This window comes from Orcinus orca, chromosome 4 (assembly GCF_937001465.1).
Source record: "Orcinus orca chromosome 4, mOrcOrc1.1, whole genome shotgun sequence".
NCBI lineage: Eukaryota > Metazoa > Chordata > Mammalia > Artiodactyla > Delphinidae > Orcinus > Orcinus orca.
In genome coordinates this window covers 118,435,503-118,453,932 of record NC_064562.1, presented here as the reverse complement: position 1 = coordinate 118,453,932, position 18,430 = coordinate 118,435,503, and the positions used below count along the sequence as shown (strand labels likewise).

Sequence of the window (18,430 nt, the reverse complement as noted above, 5' to 3'; positions counted from 1 at the left end):
CTCACCACTTACATCCCCTTTCCACCCTGACCCCTGTTGCAAATCCAGGCTTCTGTTCCCAGGAATGTCCAGTGGTCTGGCCCATCGCTGCCCTGTGGTCCTCCCAGCCCTCCCCCAGGGCCCGGCTCCTCTTGTCCTTTTGAGTTTTCTACCTGTAGACCCCAGGGCGCCTGCTACACTTGCTACAGATTTTTAGGTCTCTTAAATGAGATTCCCTTCACTGTCTATGATTAGTTCTTAGGTTTTCACTAGAGAAGACAAAGTAATAATGCTGTGTCAATTTACTGAGCTTTTATAAAGCTCATGATGAACATTTTCACAAGGTCCTTTCACTTGCTCCTGTCTGGTGTGGTGGGAAGTATCTGGCCCATTTTGCTGACGAGAAAACCAAGGCCCAGGGAGCCAAACCCCCAGGCCTGTCCTGTGCTCTCACAATGGCTCTCCCATTCAGAGCTCACTCACCTGTCCTCACCTGATCTTTCCTTTGGGAAGCCAATGCCAGAACATTTACATGGATGCTAGGCTCTGCAAAAGAGTGCTTTGAAAACTGGAACCCAAATGCTCACATTAACTTATTGTCTCTCCCCTCCTGCAAAGGGCAAGCTAACAGCCAGTTTACAACTGTTTCCCAGTTGTTCTAAAACTGCTGTGTCCAGTACATTGGCTCCGGCCACGCTGTGGCTGTTTGAATTTAAACGTTTCAGGTGCCCGATGGCCCCATGTGCTAGTGGCTCCCATATCGGACAGCCCAGACCATAGAGCATTTCCATCATCCCAGAAAGTGCTATTGGAAGTTTGTCAGAAGGAGAGAAACAGTGAAGGCTTGAGTGGACAAGAGGCTTCTGAGTGTTTCTGGAAGGGCCTTTGGGTGCCAGACTGTCCTGGGTGCTTGAGATACAAGGGGACAAGACAGTCTCTGCTCTTAGACCTGCATTCTTGGGGCAGGAGAAAGACACTAAATGGTGTTAGTCTATAGTGTGGCAGTTGGTGGTCAGGCTGTAAAGAGAAATACAGTGGGCAAAGTGGACTGGCAGAGATGACCTTGAGAGCCGTGGTCAGGGTGGAAGGCCCTTTTAGGAGATGACAGTTGAGCAGAGCCTTGGATGGAATGAGGGAGGGGCATGGGTGCTTCTGGAGAAAAACTTTCCAGAGTGACATCATAGTGAGGACAAAGGCCAGAGGTGGGAAGTGCTTAGTGTGGCCCAGGACCAGTAAGGAGGCTGGTGTGGCCTGAGTAGGGGTCGGGGGAGAAGGGAGGAGGGGGACGAGGTGAAGCTAAAGGGTGAGGGGGGGCCAGATCAGGAAAGGCCCTGTGGCCCACGGTTAAGACTGGCTGTTATTTTGAGTTAGATGGAAGCCATGGGTGAGTTTTGAGCAGAAAAGTGGCTTGCTCTGACTCGTCCTTTTTTTTTTTTTTTTTGCGGTACGCGGGCCTCTCCCTGTGGTGGCCTCTCCCGTTGCGGAGCACAGGCTCCGGACGCGCAGGCTCAGCGGCCATGGCTCACGGGCCCAGCCCGCGGCATGTGGGATCTTCCCGGACCGGGGCACGAACCCGCGTCCCCTGCATCGGCAGGCGGACTCTCAACCACTGCGCCACCAGGGGAGCCCTGACTCGTCTTTTTAAAGCATCCGCATGGCAGGTGTGGGAGTAGAGGAGAGAGGACAGAGGTGGGAAGAAAAACCAAGAGAGGAGGCATGTGGGAGACCAGGCAGGCGATGGAGGTGAAATGGACCAGGGAGGTTAGTGGAGGGCTGCTGAGAAGTTGTGGATTGGGGATATACTTTGAAAGTAGAGCCAGGGGATTTGCTGGGATTGGATGTGGGTTGAGAGAGAGGAAGAGGAGTCAAGGATGAAACCAAGGACTTGGGCCTTAGCAGATGAGAGACTAGAGATACCATTAGCTAATATGCAGAAACCTTGGAGGCAATCAGGAATTCTGATTTGGTCTTGTTGAGTTTGACGTACCTATGAGGCATCCAGGTGGAGATGTACAGGAGAGTGGGGGATGGGTGAGTCTTGATCTGGGGGAGGAATCTGAGCTGGAGATCTATATCAGGGAGTGGACAGTGTACACAGGCCTTTAACCCCACAGGGCCTGGCTGAGTTCCCCTTGGGAGTAAGTATGGTGTGGTTTGAGAAGAGTGAGGCCTTAGGGCAGAGGCCTGGAGCAACACCAGGGCCAGGCATCCAGCAAAGGAGATAAGACCAAGACTGTGACCCACAGGTCAAGGGAGGAAAGTATTTCAGAGGGAGAGAGGGCTCCCCAAAGATGTTCACATACTGATCCCTGGAACCTGTGAGCGTATTACATCACATGGCAAAGGGAGATTAACATTGCAGGTGGTGTTCAGGTCGCTAATCAGCTGACCTTATAAAAGGGAGGTTATCTTGGAACATCCCGGTGGTCCCAGGGTAATCCCAAGCGTCCTTAAAAATGGAAGAGGGAGGCAGGAGAGAGTCAGAAGATGGAACATTGGAAGGCCAGAGGGATGCACTGGGAGGCCTCAACCCACCGCTGCTGGCTTTGAAGATGGAGGAAGGGGCCGCGAGCTAAGGAGTGTGGGCTGCCTCTAGAGGCTGGAAGAGGCTTACCCAGAGCCTCCAGAAAAGAATGCAGCCCGGCAGACACTTTGATTTTAGCTCGGTGAGACCCATGTCAGACTCCTAACCTCCAGAACCGTACAGTAATAAACATGTGTTTGCTTTAAGCCGCTCAGTCTGTGATGACTTGTTACAGCAGCCATAGGATGCTAATACACTCACATACCAAATGCTGCTGGTGAGTTGTGTGCAATAAGGATGGAGAGCTGGCTGTGCACTGAGGCCTTGTAGAGGTCCTGGTGACCTTGTCAGGAGCTGTGCCATCTCGGAGAAGGGGATCACCAGGGAGGGGAAGGCTGGATATTGAAGGTGGGTATCGACTGGCAGTTGGTGTGGTGTCTGTGAGAGCAGGCTGCTCACGGTGGCCAAGGAGCCCCCAGAGAGTCACCCCTAGGCTAGTGAGACCCAGGATACGGCGAGACCTCAGGGAGCCACAGCCAAGGGTCCCCAAGGGTCCCTGGCACTTGAGGGCTTCCTGAGTCATTTGCTACCTGGGATCCTGCCCCTCCCCCTCAAGCGGAAGCGTCTGTTGGGAAGGGGACCTCTGTCCGTCGGTGAGGTCAGGGACCTGCCACAGAGCCTGCCGAGTGGCAAAGGCTGGGTGAAAGAATGGATGGAAAGTTCCAGGGGCAGGGGTCGTATAGGCAGTCGTGTCGGAGTTGGGTGCCCCGTAGCACCACTGTTTGCCCCAGAGACCTCACGAATGAATTCTAGTCTTCTCTGGTTAACAGACTTTAGTTTTTAGAACAGTTTTTGATTTTAGAAAAATTGTACACATGGTAAAGAAAATTCATATATATCCCCCCCAATACACAGTTTCCCCTACTATTAGTGTCTTACATTAGTAAGATACATTTATTACAGTTAATGGTCTAACCTTGATATGCTATTGTAAAAGTCCATAGTTTATTCGGATTTCCTTAGCTTTTGTGCCCAATGTCCTTTCCTGTCCCAGGACCCCATCCAGGACACCACTTTACGTGTAGCTGTCACTTTCCTTGTCTTGAGGACCTCAGCAGTTTAGAGAGGACTGGGCAGGTACTTTGCAGGGTGCCCTCTGTTGGGATTCATCTTGGTGCATCTAGTAACATGATTTATCGCTATTGGCGTTTTTTTTTTTTTTTCATTTGTTTGTTTTCAGATTTCACTATAGTTTATATCAGTGAAAAAACACCCACATGGTCCTAAGGGCATATTCAATTTATGAGCATCAAAGGAAGACAGATTTAGATACATTAAACTGTTGTTTCTATGTTTATAATGATATGCAGCCACATAAAAAATAATGTACAGAACACCTTGTCCTACAAAACAGCTTTGGGGAATTTTCTCTGACTAGAAATTATCCCAGTTTGGGAACATTAGATTAGACATGAACATAAATTCAAGATGTTATTAATTTATTTGAAAGAGTTGAACATTTAAGAAGGCTGTTTCTACCAGTGGAAACAAAGATGGAAAACTGTCAAATAATTGTGAGTTGCTTGGAATTCTTCCTGGCTTCCAGGAATTAAATTGGGAAAAGACATCTGCTCACACAGTAAAAATGATCATATTAGTAAATGTTTCCTTAAATGAAACACACAATGACAAAAATGATTCTTTAGTGGATTCCCAGTCAAAGGGAAAGAAATATTAAATAAGTTGGAAACTATGCCACGGTCTTCAATTTCAGAAGTAGAGATTAGCCATTAAGAGGAAGTTTTCTGGGATGTTTTGCTGTCGGTGTTGACCTTGAACTCCCAGCTGGACCAGCGCTGGCCAGGTTGCTCCACTGTGAAATTACCCCCTCCCCTGCACCGTACTTGTTAGAAGGAGGTCACTATGCGCAGGCTGGATGTATGCTCTTAGGAGATTTTTTTTTCCTGCCAGATGGCAGCAAAGACTTATTCCATCCACATCAGTGTCTGGCACACGGCATTCTTCTTCTGAGGAAGTGGCATCTCTTTCCACCTTGTGGAAGGCACGTTATGGATTAGTGGTTGTCCTGGCCACACACGCCTGTCCGAGGGGGTGTCGGGGACAACGTTCACATTGGGGGTGGCGGGCCTGGAAGACCCTGAAGGAACAGGCGTAGTTCCCATCACTCAGTCTATGTTCTCCTTATTGCTGGTGTTGCAATGACACATGGGCACACGCTCCTCTTACAAGAAATGAAACAATATAGGTGGCGTGGAAACAAGGGATTCTCCCCTCTACTGTGCACAGACTTGGTCCCCAAGACCCAAAGTCTAAGATTTCAGCATACTCCTTTCTAGGCTTTTAAAAATAATGCGTGGTTATGATATTATATGTTGTTAAAACGTGTAATTATATATTAAATGTATAAATAATTAGTATTAATTATATTGTTAAATAGCTACATATATAGATATACTTTCAAGTTATTAAATATGTAAGTAAATATGTAAATATATACTAGTAAACTAACTGTAATTTATATAAAACTAAAGATAATATAAATACATAAATGTAATTATTAAATATATAATAATGTCTTAAGCATACAAAAATGCCATTTTTATTAAATGAAACCATATTATTCATAATTTTATGACCTAGGGATCTTACTTGATATATATTAGAGTTCTTTCTAGGTGATCACAGATCTGCTTTATTTATTTCTTTGTTTATATTTGTAATTGTTGCACGAGACACATAACGAAATTTACCCTCTTAACAGTTCAGCGATGTTAAATACATTCACACTCTAGTGCTTCCATCTCCAGAACTCTTTTCGTCTTGTGAAGCTGAAACTCTGTCCCCATTAATCAACAACCCCCCCATTCTTTTGTCCCCCAGCCCCTGGCCACCACCATTCTACTTTCTGTCTATGAATTTGACATACCTCCTATAAGTAGAATTGTATGCATGGACCACTTTTACTTATCCATCCATCAGTGGACACTGGGTTGCTTCCACCTTTTGGCTACTGTGAATAATGCTGCTGTGAACAGACGGCTTGGCCCACTTCAATGGCTGTAGCCAGGGCACTATAATAACAGTAATTATTATTATCATTATTTTATACTGGTGGGGTCTGGGCCTTTCCAAGCCTCAGTATTTTACAAAAGTAGAGTGGAGGGGTTGGCTGGGCCCCATTTAGACAAATTTTCATCACTGAACGAGGTGAAGCAAGCTGGAAGGATGCTTTGAGGTCCACAGTTTTCAGAGGAGGAATCTGAGGCTCAGAGAGGCTGAGAGACTTGGCCAAGGACACACAGCAAGTAAATGGTCCAGTTCAAATCCAGTTCTGACTCCCGGGCTAGTGTTTTATGTGCCACTCTGTGAAAACTGGCAGGATCTTGGGAGTTCAGAGATTTGAGGCTCTCCCAGCATCACGGGGTTTGTGAAAAGCAGAGATGGGATTTGAACCCAGGTCTGTCCAACTATATAAAATTTCCCCTACACTCTGCTGTCTCCCTAGACAGCTCCCAGAGCTGCAGTTACATCATCCTATATTCAAAAGCTGGTGGGATGATCGACTTAGAAAGATTTACATCAGACTTCTGGATAAAAGTGCAGCTCCTCTCCACGTGAGCCATTTACAAAAATGGCTTTCAGCCACTCCTAGTATGTCCTTCGTTAATGTCTTTGTGCCTTTTGACTCTTTTTAGGACTTGCCCCATGGGATTTGGCCCAGTGTGGAAAGCTTTCACTTTCTGACTGCAGGTAAGTTTTTCTTTTGGTTGATTTTTTATTGATTTGACCACGAGAGAGAACCAGACCCTAAAGCCATAGCCCTCCTACTTCTGCCTCCCTTGCCCCTGCTCACCAGCGTGCCTTACAGAGCAAGGCAATGTGTCACCTGCTACAGCAGCACGTTGGAGTTTGGGTGCACAGCCCAGAATTCAGGGTGAGGTGGTCTGTCTTCATTCCCCCCGAAGGCGTCTGATAAAGAAAATGCAGAATGTTTGTATTAGCCAAGTGTATGAGTTTCTTTTTGCTGCTGTAACAAGTTATTACACATTTAGAGGTGAAAACAGCACAAAGATACTCTCTTATGGTTCTGGAGGGCAGAAGTCCAAAATCAGTCTAACTGGTCTGAGTCAAGGTGTCAGCAGGGCCTCACGCCCTCTGAGGCCCTAGGAAGAAGGCCTTTCCTTCTCCAGGATCTGGAGCTGTATTCCTTGCATTCTGCAGGTCATGGCCCCTTCCTCCAGCCTCCAGGCCAGCAGACTAGCATCTTGCCTCAGCGGGCATATGGCCTTCTCTTCTGCCTCTCAGATCTCTCTCTACCTCCCTCTTTAAGGACACCTGGGATTACATTTATGGGCCCCTGGGTAATCCAGCTTACTTCCCCATCACAAGGCCCATAATTTAATCACATCTGCAGAGTCCCTGTTGCCATATAAGGTAACATATTCACAGGTTCCTAGGATTAGGACCTGGGTATCTTTGGGGACTGTCATTCAGCCTACCACACTGGGTGACAGAAATTCAACTGAAACTAACTTAAGCAAAGAGGAATTTGTTGGTCCCTATAACTGGGCCTCGCAGGCCCTCGGCACTGCTGGACGCGGGAGTGGTGTTCTCAGGACTCTGCCTTTCTCTCTCTCTCTCTCTCTTTTTTTTAATTGGGGTATAGTTGCTTTACAATGTTGTGTTAGTTTCTGCTGTACAATGAAGTGAATCAGCTGTATGTATGCATATATCCCCTCCCTCTTGGACCTCCCTCCCACCTGCCCCCCATCCCACCCATCTAGGTCATCACAGAGCGCCAGACTGAGCTCCCTGTGCATACAGCAGGTTCCCACTAGCTATCTGTTTCACACATGGTAGTGTATATATGTCAGGGCTCTGCCTTTCTCTTTCCATCACGGCCCCTGCTTTCCTCTGGTGAGTGTGATTTTCAGGAACATTCTTTCCACGTGGTGGGAAAGACAACCACTGGCAGTCCTGGACTTCCAGGAGTCTGACTGCTGCCACTTGCAGAAAGGAAGAGACTTCCCAGTAGCTCGGCAAAAGTTCAGGAAAGACCAGTGGGTGCAGCCTGGGTCCCATGCCAGTCCCTGACTCTGTCACTGGGGCTTGGGGGGAGAGTGTTCTGGGTTCTGTGCCTAATTCTGGCCTCCTGGGGACCAGGATGGGCTGGGATCCAGGTTTTTCTATATAGACTAAGAATCTTACTGACTAGTGTGTGTGTGTGGGGGGCTACCATGAAGGCAGGGGTACTGGGCAGGCAGAATAGTTTTTTTGTCCAGAATCTTCTCGGCACAGATTATGAATACACCTCTTTGTTTTATACCAGGGATAAACATATTTCATTTCCTGGGGGAGTTAAAAGTACTTTTTATATCTTTTATTACTCTCTGCAGTCTTTACATTTTACAAAATCCAATGTTTTCATTTGCATAAAATAGGTTGAGGTGATATCACAGAAATCACAGAGACCTTTTAGCCACTGATTAAGCAGACTTGTCGGTCAGAGGGAGCGCAGTGCACTAAGGACTGTGGTTGTAGTGAGAGCAGGGGGTGGAGGACTAAGGCCACTGGGAGGGCTTCAGGGAGGGCTTCCTGGAGGAGGTGCTGCTCAACTGAGTCCTGAGGAGTGGTAGTTAGCAGGACAAGGGGATGGAGGGAGAGGCTTCCAGGCCTGTGGCAGCCCAGAGGCGAGGGAGTAAGGGTGCATCCAAACACCTGCACAAATAGGACAGGTGACCCACGTGACAGTGGCACTAGTGGGGAGGCTGCTGGGCAATGATGCAGTGGGTGGTGATGGTCACTTCGGAGCTTGACTTCCTTCTATACTGTCTGTGGACAGTAGCAGTGGCTGCCTCATTCAGGCCTTCATCAGAGCCTGCGCTGGGCCTTCTGAAGGCCTGGAAGAGCAGGGGGCACCTGCAGGATGCCTGCACCAGAGATAAAGCCCAGAGTGGCCTTAGGATTTTACATCCAGCAAGTCTCCTGGGAAAGCATTTGTTCTTAGCCCGAGGGGCTGGGCTGCGGTCCAGAGGTGGGTGTCCTGTCCCACTTGTGTGATTGACTCAAACAATCCCGACTGAGCAGCCAGCCTGGGAGAGCTCCGGCCTCTTTCCGTGTGAGGGCTGTCAATTCCCCGATGCTCACCTTCGTCGCCATTCCAGCATCACGAACTGAATCAACCACAGATACTATTCTAGAAAAAAAGATACTGATTTTATCTAGGATTCCAGTTCCACGTCCTTTTTGTTTTAATTTTAATTTTTCCTACATATATTTAGAAATTCTATTAAAAAAGGGTTCAGAAGCACTTCTAAAGACCTTGCTATCAATACTCTGTGTAAGAAAGACTGAATAACAGGACTCGTTCTCAGTCAGTATAAGTTTATATCTGGATAGAAGATAAATGTTGAAAAGGCACAACTCCACAATTCAGGTCACTTCAAAATATAAATTTACACAGTGGTCAGATGAGTTTCCCAAGGACACAGCTGGTGAGTGACAGAGCCAGGATTCGAACACAGGGCGTGTCTGATACCAGGTGTGTAAGAATCACCTATGGCTCCTCCCTTGCCTAGTGGTTCTGACTCAGTAGATCTGGGGCAGGGCCCAGGAATGTACATTTCAGCCTACAGCCCAGGTAAGGAGCACAGACTTCGAGAAACACTGTCCTTAAGCTCTGTGTCTCCCAATGAGAATGCCTCATCTTCTTGGCAAAGAGATGGTAAGCCATTCATTCATTCACTCATTTATTCACTTACTCAGCAAAGATTTTCCAAGTGCCTTCACGTACCACGTGGTTTGCCTCTGGAGTTTAACCGCTGCCTTTCTGTCTGTATCATGTAATGCATGTGCATTGTTATTTTGCAGCAGAAGCACCATTTAGAATGAAATTCAGTAAGAAAACTGAAGTCTTTAACCCACCGCCGACTTCTGCAGCCTCTAGTGGGCCATGGATTCATTCCATATTTGCTTTTATACCCTCGTGGCCCAAGAAGACCTTGTTTAAAAGAGAGTCTGCTGTAACACACCACTTGGTAAGTAACACGTTCAGTTCTTTAAAAGACATATCAGAAGTTGTAAAGAAGCCAATTTTGGACCATATGTGTAGAAAAGATCACAGGCTTTTGTTCCTCCAAAAAACCTATTCTTCCTCTTTCACTGAATATAGTTATCATTAGGAAGCAAATCCCTCTTACTTTCCAGAGAGCTGCTGCTTCCGTACAATATACAGTGTTTAGATGAACAGGATGTGTGAATCTGAGCATTGGGCCCCCGCGTCAGCTGGTTCTAAAGCAGGGCAGGGGGTCCTGTTTTAACCAGACTGATTCACTTGCCCCTGTTATAAAAATGCTGCTACCGATAATAGGGCTAGGTGTTTAACAAATATTTTCTATTTGCCAGGCATGAGGCTTAGCACTGTCTATGCATAATCTCACTGGGGCCTCATTACGAGTTTCTTAAATAGGTACTGTTTTAATTCCCATTTTACAGAGAGAAAATGAGGATTGGAGAGATTAAGAGGCTTTTCAGGGTCCCACAGGCCGAAGTGGTAGAGCCAGGATTTGGAGCCCCTGCTCTTAACCACTGCCCCTGCCCCGCTGTCCTTCATATTCTGGGTAATGTGTTGGCTTCACATAGCGCTGACTTTCACCTAAGCTTTCATGACTTAAAATGCCTTGAGGACCACTGCGTTCGGCCAACAGGCTACCATGACCACAAGCCCCTTCTTGGCCCCCGGCTACATGTTTGTATTAGTTTCCTAGACTGTGTAACAAATTTCCACCAACTTGGTGGCTTGAAACAATGACATTTATTCTCTCCCTGCTCTGGAGGTGGGAAGTCGAGGTGTCAGCAGAGGCGTGCTGTCCCTGGGGGCTTGTAGGAGAAGATCCATCCTTGTTTCTTCCAGCTTCTGATAGCTTTCCTTGGTTTGTGGCTGCCTCACTCCAATCTCTATATTAGGATTCCCTGGAGAAACAAAACTGGTAGAAACAAAACAGGTAGGACACATGTGAGCGAGAGAGAGGGGGGGATTTATTTTAAGAAATTGCTCATGTGATTGTGGGAACTGGCAAGTCCACACTCTGCAGGACAGGCTGGAGACCCAGGGAAGAGCTGGTGCTCAAGTTGGAAAGGTGTCTGCCACAGAATTCCCTTTTCCTTAGGGAAAACCTCAGTCTTTTCCATGAAGGCCTCACCTGATTGGGCGAGGCCCACCCACCTCATGGAGGGTCAGTGGCTTTATTCAAAGTCCATTGACCTAAACATTACTCTCATCTAAAATACCTTCACAGTGACATCTGGACGTGTTTGACTAAATATCTGGGTACCATGGCTGGGTACCATGGCCCAGCAGTTGACGTGTAACATTTACTGTCACTCTGTTTCCACCTTCTTGTGGCCTCTTCTCTGTGGGTGTGTATTCTCCTTTTCTGTCACTGATAAGGACACTTGTCATTGGATTTAGGGCCTAGCTAAATCCAATCCACCTAAATCCAGAATGATCTCATCCTGAGAGCCTTGGCTAAATTACATCTTCAAAGACCCCTTTTCCAAATAGCGTGACATTCCCAGCTTCTGGGCTTTAGGACGTGGAGCCACATTCAACCCACCATGTTGGTCATCGTCTTTCCAACCCTCTCCAGTGACAGGTGACTCAGCCCCTCTTTCGGCAGCACCTCCATCCCCCCTCCTGTGTGTCTTTGCCCAACAAGCTATGTTTGTTCAATTGTCGTTTGCAAGATGCTGTGTGGGGATCAGAAGAGTAGAAAGCCAGGCGTCTGCCCTCAAGGACTCACTGGGGGCCTGGCACGTCAGAGCACGAGGGTGGGGTCGTGGACAGAGACTCAACTGGAATCGGAGGCCTGGTCAGCTTATGCTGCTGCATGTGGTCAGCGTGTTCTCAGGAACATCACTTCCCCTTTCTGTGTCTTTGTTCACTTCTGTACAATGAGAGGGTCACGCTCTGGAGAGGGGTGTGTGGTGTGGGAGGATCATAGGATACAGAGCACACAGCCTGGGGTGGAGTCCAAGCTTCCTGCCTATGCAGCCTTGGGCAAGTGCGTTAACCCTCGTGAGGCTTAGTTTCCTCCTCTGTAAAATGGGAGTAATAGAATTCATGTGTGTACAGTGATGGGCATATGCCTGGCACTTGGGAAAGAATAGCCATTGTTATGATCGTTGGTATCACTGAGAGCTGCCGTGGTCTGTGATTGAGAGTACGGCCCCACCCACTGCAGATGGAGCAGGGCAGGGCAGACAGCGGGGAGGCATGGCCTGGGGTCACGGGGCATATGGCAAGGGCGGAAATGAGCAGGGACCGGTTGTGATTACGAGGGGCAGCGGGGCTGGCATCTGGTGGGCGAGCTCTGGCTTTCCACTGGTGTCCTTCAAGGGGAGGCATCGTGGGGCTGGAGGAGCCCAATCCCGGGTTGATTCTCTCCCTGTTGATGATGCATCCAGCTCATGGGAGGTGCCCCAACATGCTGTGGTCCACGTTCGCTCAGTCCCTGCTGTGTGGCTGGTGTACCCCACACAGGACATGCGTGCAGTCCTTAAAGGACTTTTCCATAGCTCTGCTCACCTTCCTCCTGCTGAAGTGTCAACCCTGGTTTGCTGAGTCCCTGTGACAATGGTGTCATTGACACGCACCCCAGACCAGGACATAGCCCCGTGTGATCCACGTCCACGTTCTTCTTCCCTCATAGGTTTTAAGTTCCAGTCCTGTAATACTCCTTTTAAAAATATCTTCAGGATTGATGCGAGTTACTACACCAGCAGAAGTAACACCCCTCTGCCTGGCCCTTTTAAAAGTTCATTTTGGGCTTCCCTACTGGCATAGTGGTTGAGAGTCCGCCTGCCGATGCAGGGGACATGGGTTCGTGCCCCGGTCCGGGAAGATCCCTCATGCCACTGAGTGGCTGGGCCCGTGCGCCATGGCCGCTGAGCCTGCGCGTCCGGAGCCTGTGCTCCGCAATGGGAGAGGCCACAACAGTGAGAGGCCCACGTACCGCAAAAAAAAAAAAAAAAAAGTTCATCTTGTACTTTTACTTGACAAATGTAGCATGAAATATTTTTCATTTTCTAAAGATTTCTATATTTTATTGTAGTATGGAGACATTTCAAGAGACATTCAAGGAACTTCTGAGAACGGAGTAATTTTTCAGAAATGTGCAGTGGTGAGTATTCATAGGTAGTTTATACTTAAAGAGAGAATAATTGAATTTGCCCAAATCATATCTTAGTAGAGTTATGTATTTAAAGAACTGGCGAATCACGTGGTTATCTACCCATGTCTGGACACGGGTGATGATGCAACCCACAGGGATCTTATATTTTATATGGCAGCACCAGGACTAAGATTTTTTGGTAACAATAAAATTATTGGCAGTGAAAATCCTCTGTGATCATTTAAAATGAGAAAGTATATATTTTCTCTCAGATTTTAACATTGATATGATGCCCGACAGTTTAAAAACTCACTTAATGTCTTTTAGGTCTTTGACCCTTACTAATCTCATGAGATGGCTTTCACATGATCCTGTGTTGAGGGTCCCCGAGACCACCCTCAGGTTCAGTGCTTCCCTAGAAGGACTCACAGAACTCAGAAAAGCGGTTCTACACAGAGTTACAGTTTATAGCAGCAAAATGATATAGATTATAGTCAGCAAAGCAAAAGGCACATAGGACAGAGTTCTGGGGAGACCAGGCCCAAGACAGCCAGTCTTCTCCTGGTGGAGTTGAAGGAATGGCGTTTAATTTGCCCAGCGATGATGTGTGGCAGCAACCAGGGATGCTCACCCAAGCCATGGAATCCAGGACTTTTATTAAGGATCCACCACGTAGCCATGGAGCACCCATGTCGCTGACCTCCGTTATTCAGGTCACCTGAGCATAGCTTGGCCCAAGGCCCTCACCGTGAACCACATTGTTTGCAGAGACTACCTGGGGCGGCCCAAAGCCGTAGGATATAAAGACACTCTTATCAGGCAGGATATGCCAAGGGCTTTAGAGGTTAGTCTCCCAGGAGCTGGTCCTCTCTTTGGGATGTGCAAGGTTTGGACAATCCAAGCCTGCTGAGCTGACCATGTACTGCACAGCCCTCATTTCAGCCCAGGCCCTCAGCTGTCTTGCTCCCCTTCCTGGATAAAATTGGTACTACCAGTTTCTCCTGTGTCCTTCTAAAGATGTTTCCTGCCACATGCACTCAGTTATGAGTGTGTGTGTGTGTCTGTGCGTATGCATGTAGGTACATACACATACCTTCCTTCTTCCCCTTTTTACGTTGGTGCCAGTATTCCATACCTGAAGTTTTACAACTTGCTTTTTTCATTTATTATGTTCCAGAGCTCACTCTTCTTGGGACATACATGGCTGCCCTCTCTTTTCTCAGCTCCTGTGTCTGTTTCAGCAGAGCTGGGATGAAGGAAGGGCAGGAGTGGTGGGAGATAGGGTTCGAGAGAGGGAGCAGGGCAACGTCGCAGAGGCCAGGTGGGGAGCCAGGCTGCTGGTGGGCCATTGGCTTTGAATAGCTGAGCTATTCATTTAACTTTTTTTTTTTTCTGGCCTCACCACATGGCTTGGGGGATCTCAGTTCCCCAGCTAGGGATTGAACCTAGGCCACAGCAGTGAAAGCCTGGAATCCTAACCACTAGGCCACCAGGGAACTCCCTAGCCCTGAGCTATTCAAACACATGGGCAGGCAGAACCCTGAAGGGGGCGACTGGCCAGGAGACAGGAGACCAGCTTGGGGCAAACCTGGAGATCAGATGGCAGTCAGAGGCCGTGGACTGGCTGGGGCTGAATCTTCAAACTAGTAGAGTAAGAAAGAGCCACTGTTTGCTTTTCCTGGGGACACCAGTTGTCACAATCTCCCCAGCCTGACTGTGGTCCTGTGCGTGGCTGTTTTTTCTTCTAAGTTTCCCTGTGGGCATCATTTCACTGCATTTCAGGGTCCCGGTTTCTTTGAGATGATCTCTGAGCAACAACTTGGCAAGCGGGAGTCAAAATTCTCCTGGGGCCTTTGAAATCAAACCTGATAAATTCTAGAACCTTTGTGAGACCTTAATCCCCTCCCACGGGCACAGGTTGAGCTGGGGCCTCGTTTTGGGAAGTCGGGTTTGCCAGCAAGCCCATCCTCACTTTGCCTCCTGTCCTAGGTGTCCGTGCAGAGCGAGTGGCCGACAGCTCATGTGCGACTGTCTGTGAACAACACCAGGACGCCCGCGGCTGCCAACCTCTCTGACCTGCTCTTACTGGACAACATCACCGGCCTCACCGTTAGGGAGTCGGCTGGAAACCAGACCTCCAGAGGGTTCCAGGCTTTCAGGAAGAAGTTTCTGCAAGGTAATAGCCATGTGTATGAAGTCAGGGGTGGAAAATGATGAAAATACGTACAGATACTCACAGAGCATGGGATGTGCAGCAGGCATCTTCTTAGACACGTGACATGTGTTCATGCAGTTGGTCCTCACAACGGATTGTACTATCAGGGCATCAGAGGAGGAAGCCACTGCTCAGTATCTGCAGCCAGGTAGCTGGCTTGTCACTTAGGTTGAGAGAGGTGGGATTTGGGGAAAGAGTTTTTGAAATATATATATATTCAACATTTATTATGAAAAATTTCAAACATACACAGAGATTAGAGTGAACCCCAATATATCCATCACCCAGATGACCAAAATGACCATCACTCAGTAAAATGAAGAGCTTGTTTTGGGGAGTGCTGGACAGACATGGGCGTGGTCTGACATCAGCCCTGGAAGCATGCTCTTGACATGTTCAAGCGTGTTCAGGCGTGTTCACGGGAGTAACTCTGCTACTGATTGGCTCCCTTTCAAGGTATGACACCGTCACTCATTGGCTTTCAGAGATGTGTTTCCTGAGGCGAGTTGTCATTGGTTAATTAAGGAGATTTAAAACCAATTCTGGATGCAGTTGTTACTATGACTTCAGAATTGTCAGTTTTCCTAGGAAGGTGAGATTTCTTTTATTCTGAGTACGTGCTCTGTCTTCAGATAAAGAGACTAAGGTGGTTAGGAACTTGCCCAAGGCCATAGGACTGGCACTCAAGGCTGAGATTCAAACTCAGAATGTCTGGATTCCTCCATCCACCCCGTACCCAGGATGCTCTAGTGCCTCTCACACGCCTGGGACTCTTACTGACCTCTCCACTTCCATACACATGACCCACGTTGCTCATCAATCCACCACTCTTTCTCTCTGAGTCTAGATGAAGCCTCAGAATCCTTCTTAACACCATATTATTGACAGAAGCCACCAGTGGAGTTGGCCCACAAGTAATGACCTCTTTGCTGGCTCTGGTTTAAGCAGTGTCATAAAAAGTGTATGATACATCCCAGCTAAGTGATCTTCAGTGCCTTTCTTCAATGATGTAAAAATAAATCCCCCCAATTCTTAAACTGGTGCTCAGAGAAAAGAACGTGGGGCTGTAAGCAGAGCACAGACTCGGTCTCAGACAGACCTAGCTTGACTCCTAACTTCGCCATTTTGGAGCTGTGTGGCCCCTGTAAATCACCGTCTCTGAACTCCAGATGTGGCATGCGGATAACAGCCTCGTAGAGCGGGTTGCAGAGGCGAGACGAGGTGATGTGGCCTGGCGCTCTGCCTGCTCCAGTGTGGCTTGCCTCTCTTGTCTTGTTGCTCCAATGGTATTTTGTAGTCCATGCTCCTGCGGACCGAACTTGTCACTTTTCTCCCATGGCTAGGCATCAGCTCCTGCTCTTGTGTCCATCTGGAGGGTCCTTCTCTCCTTCCCTGCATCTCATTCACCTGCCCCTCCTGCATTTCACCTGCTTGGAGCCTGGACCACCCAGGCACTTCATGCATGAACTCACTGACTTCCACCCCAGCACATGAGCTCTGCACACCCTTGAACCTCAGCCTCTGCTCCTGTGAACTGTGGGTGCTGGTGACACACTTCAGGGAGTCCTTCTAAGGAGAAGCTAGTTCGTTCATGAAAAGCAACACAGCCTGGCCCGTGGGAAGTGCTCCCAAGTCCATGGCTATTTTGTTGTGATTATCTTTATTTTTTATTTTTGTGTTTGGCAAAAAACACATAAGATCTGCCCCCTTAACAAGCTTTTAAGTGTACAGTACAGTGCTGTTAACTGTTGTACAGCAGATCTGTAGAACTTTTTCATCCTGCGTGACTGAAACTCTATCCCCATTGAATAGCAACTCCATTGCCCCCTGCCTCCCAGCCGCTGCCAACTATGTTTACTCTTGTGACTGTATATTATTGTATGTATGCCCTCGCCTTACCTCTGCCTGCTAGATTCTACATGCCCTGAGAGTAATATCCAAACTATGTTTGTCTGTAACTTACCGCAATCTCAAGGGATATGACATTGGTTTTCAACTTAGTGGCATGAAACTTTTTTCCCAAAGAATAAGTATAGAACTACAGAATCAAATGACCCATCCGACCCCAGCTCATTGATGCTCTGACAATATCAATATCATTTTCATCATCATCATCATTTGCTGCTCTAAAAGAGCCACAGGTCCAAGAGGGATGGGTGGCTTCCTACCCTAAACGAGTCACTTCATCTCCGTCAGTCTCAGTTTTCTCTTCTGTCTGCAACAGGAAATATTGTACTTTCCATCTGTCTCAGGACACCATTTGGGGATCAACTGGTTGATGTCCTGCAGACATTTTGAGGGTGATAAAATCACTGCCAGGTCTGATTATAATGACCTTCACCGGTATTATCATTTTAATTAGCAATTTAATCTTTATCAGCTTATCTTTATGATCTAACTTTTATCATTATACACAAAGTTAAAATGTTGAAGATTTTTAAAACAAAAATCTTAGGGATTCCACAGGCTCAGTGCTAATTTCTCCTCTTTTCTTTACATCTTTTTGAGGTCTCAGTACATTGAGAGATGAAGCACATTATAGCGTATTAGGGATAAAATATCACCCCTGATACAGGTACAGACAGAGTCAGAGGACAAGTGTAGGTGAGATCAGGTGGGCTGGCTGACTGACCAGCAGAGTTGGACAGGCTTTGTCACCCACTGGACATGTTGGGATGGCTCCCCCATCCTGACAAAAAAGCAAGCCAAGTCCTGCTTTCTGCCAGTAGCCCACTCCCACGACTAAGATAGGCTGACTGGCAATGCATACCCAAACTTTCCATCGGATGGCGTGCATTGCTCAGTGAGAGAGGGGCAGGGAGAGGCCAGCCCTGTTTCAGGTGGGGCACCCATGCTCAGGGACAGAAACCTCAAGGGTGGTGGGTATGTGCTTCCCTTGCCGATCTCCGTCGTTTTGTTCTCCAAACCCACTGGGCTTCTGGTTAATCTGAGGATTGCCAGGGGGGTGACTAGTGCCCTGGGGAAGGAGAACAGCTGTTGGTCGGGACTCAGGACAGCGCTGCTCCCCCAAACCCCCATTCGTTGCCCCTGCGTGTGTCCCTCTGGGACTGCTGGTTGGTGGAAGAAGTCTTTTTTCCTGCCCCATGAAGGTTTTGGAAATGACTCGAGCATTACATTATTGAAATAAACTCAAAGGATACTCCAGACCCAAGGCTGGAAATTCTCCCTAATTCTAAAACCCATTCAGATCACATCCTGCTACGCTATTAAACAAAGTATGTCAGGGGTTTTGCAGTAGGATTCAAGGACAACCCTGAGTTCATTCGCATCAAGATCCTCCAACAATGACCTGCCAGCACCTCCCTTTTGCAAATTCTCCCGGAGAAGTGAAAAGTTCAGGAATGAATCCCTGACGGATAGAAATCCAAATATATTCAAGTCCAAAAGGAATTAAAATCTGAGATCAAAATCTTTGCCCTTGTAAGTTTTGAAGTCCACAGTCAAAATTCTTAAATTAAGCTTCCCCAGACCATCTTCCCATTGTTTTATTCTGTCCAG

The 18,430-nt window shown here is 47.7% G+C and overlaps 1 protein-coding gene across 1 annotated transcript in view; it reads left to right on the top strand.

The window, feature by feature from the left end:
- Nucleotides 1–18,430, top strand: part of EVC2 (EvC ciliary complex subunit 2) — a 145,085-nt gene that overhangs the window by 1,064 nt on the left and 125,591 nt on the right. Inside the window, exons 2-5 of the mRNA XM_004269625.2 lie at nt 6,220–6,274; nt 9,395–9,561; nt 12,637–12,705; nt 14,686–14,872. Of these exons, the coding sequence (XP_004269673.1) occupies nt 6,220–6,274; nt 9,395–9,561; nt 12,637–12,705; nt 14,686–14,872 (478 nt within the window). The remainder of the gene's footprint in view (nt 1–6,219; nt 6,275–9,394; nt 9,562–12,636; nt 12,706–14,685; nt 14,873–18,430) is intronic.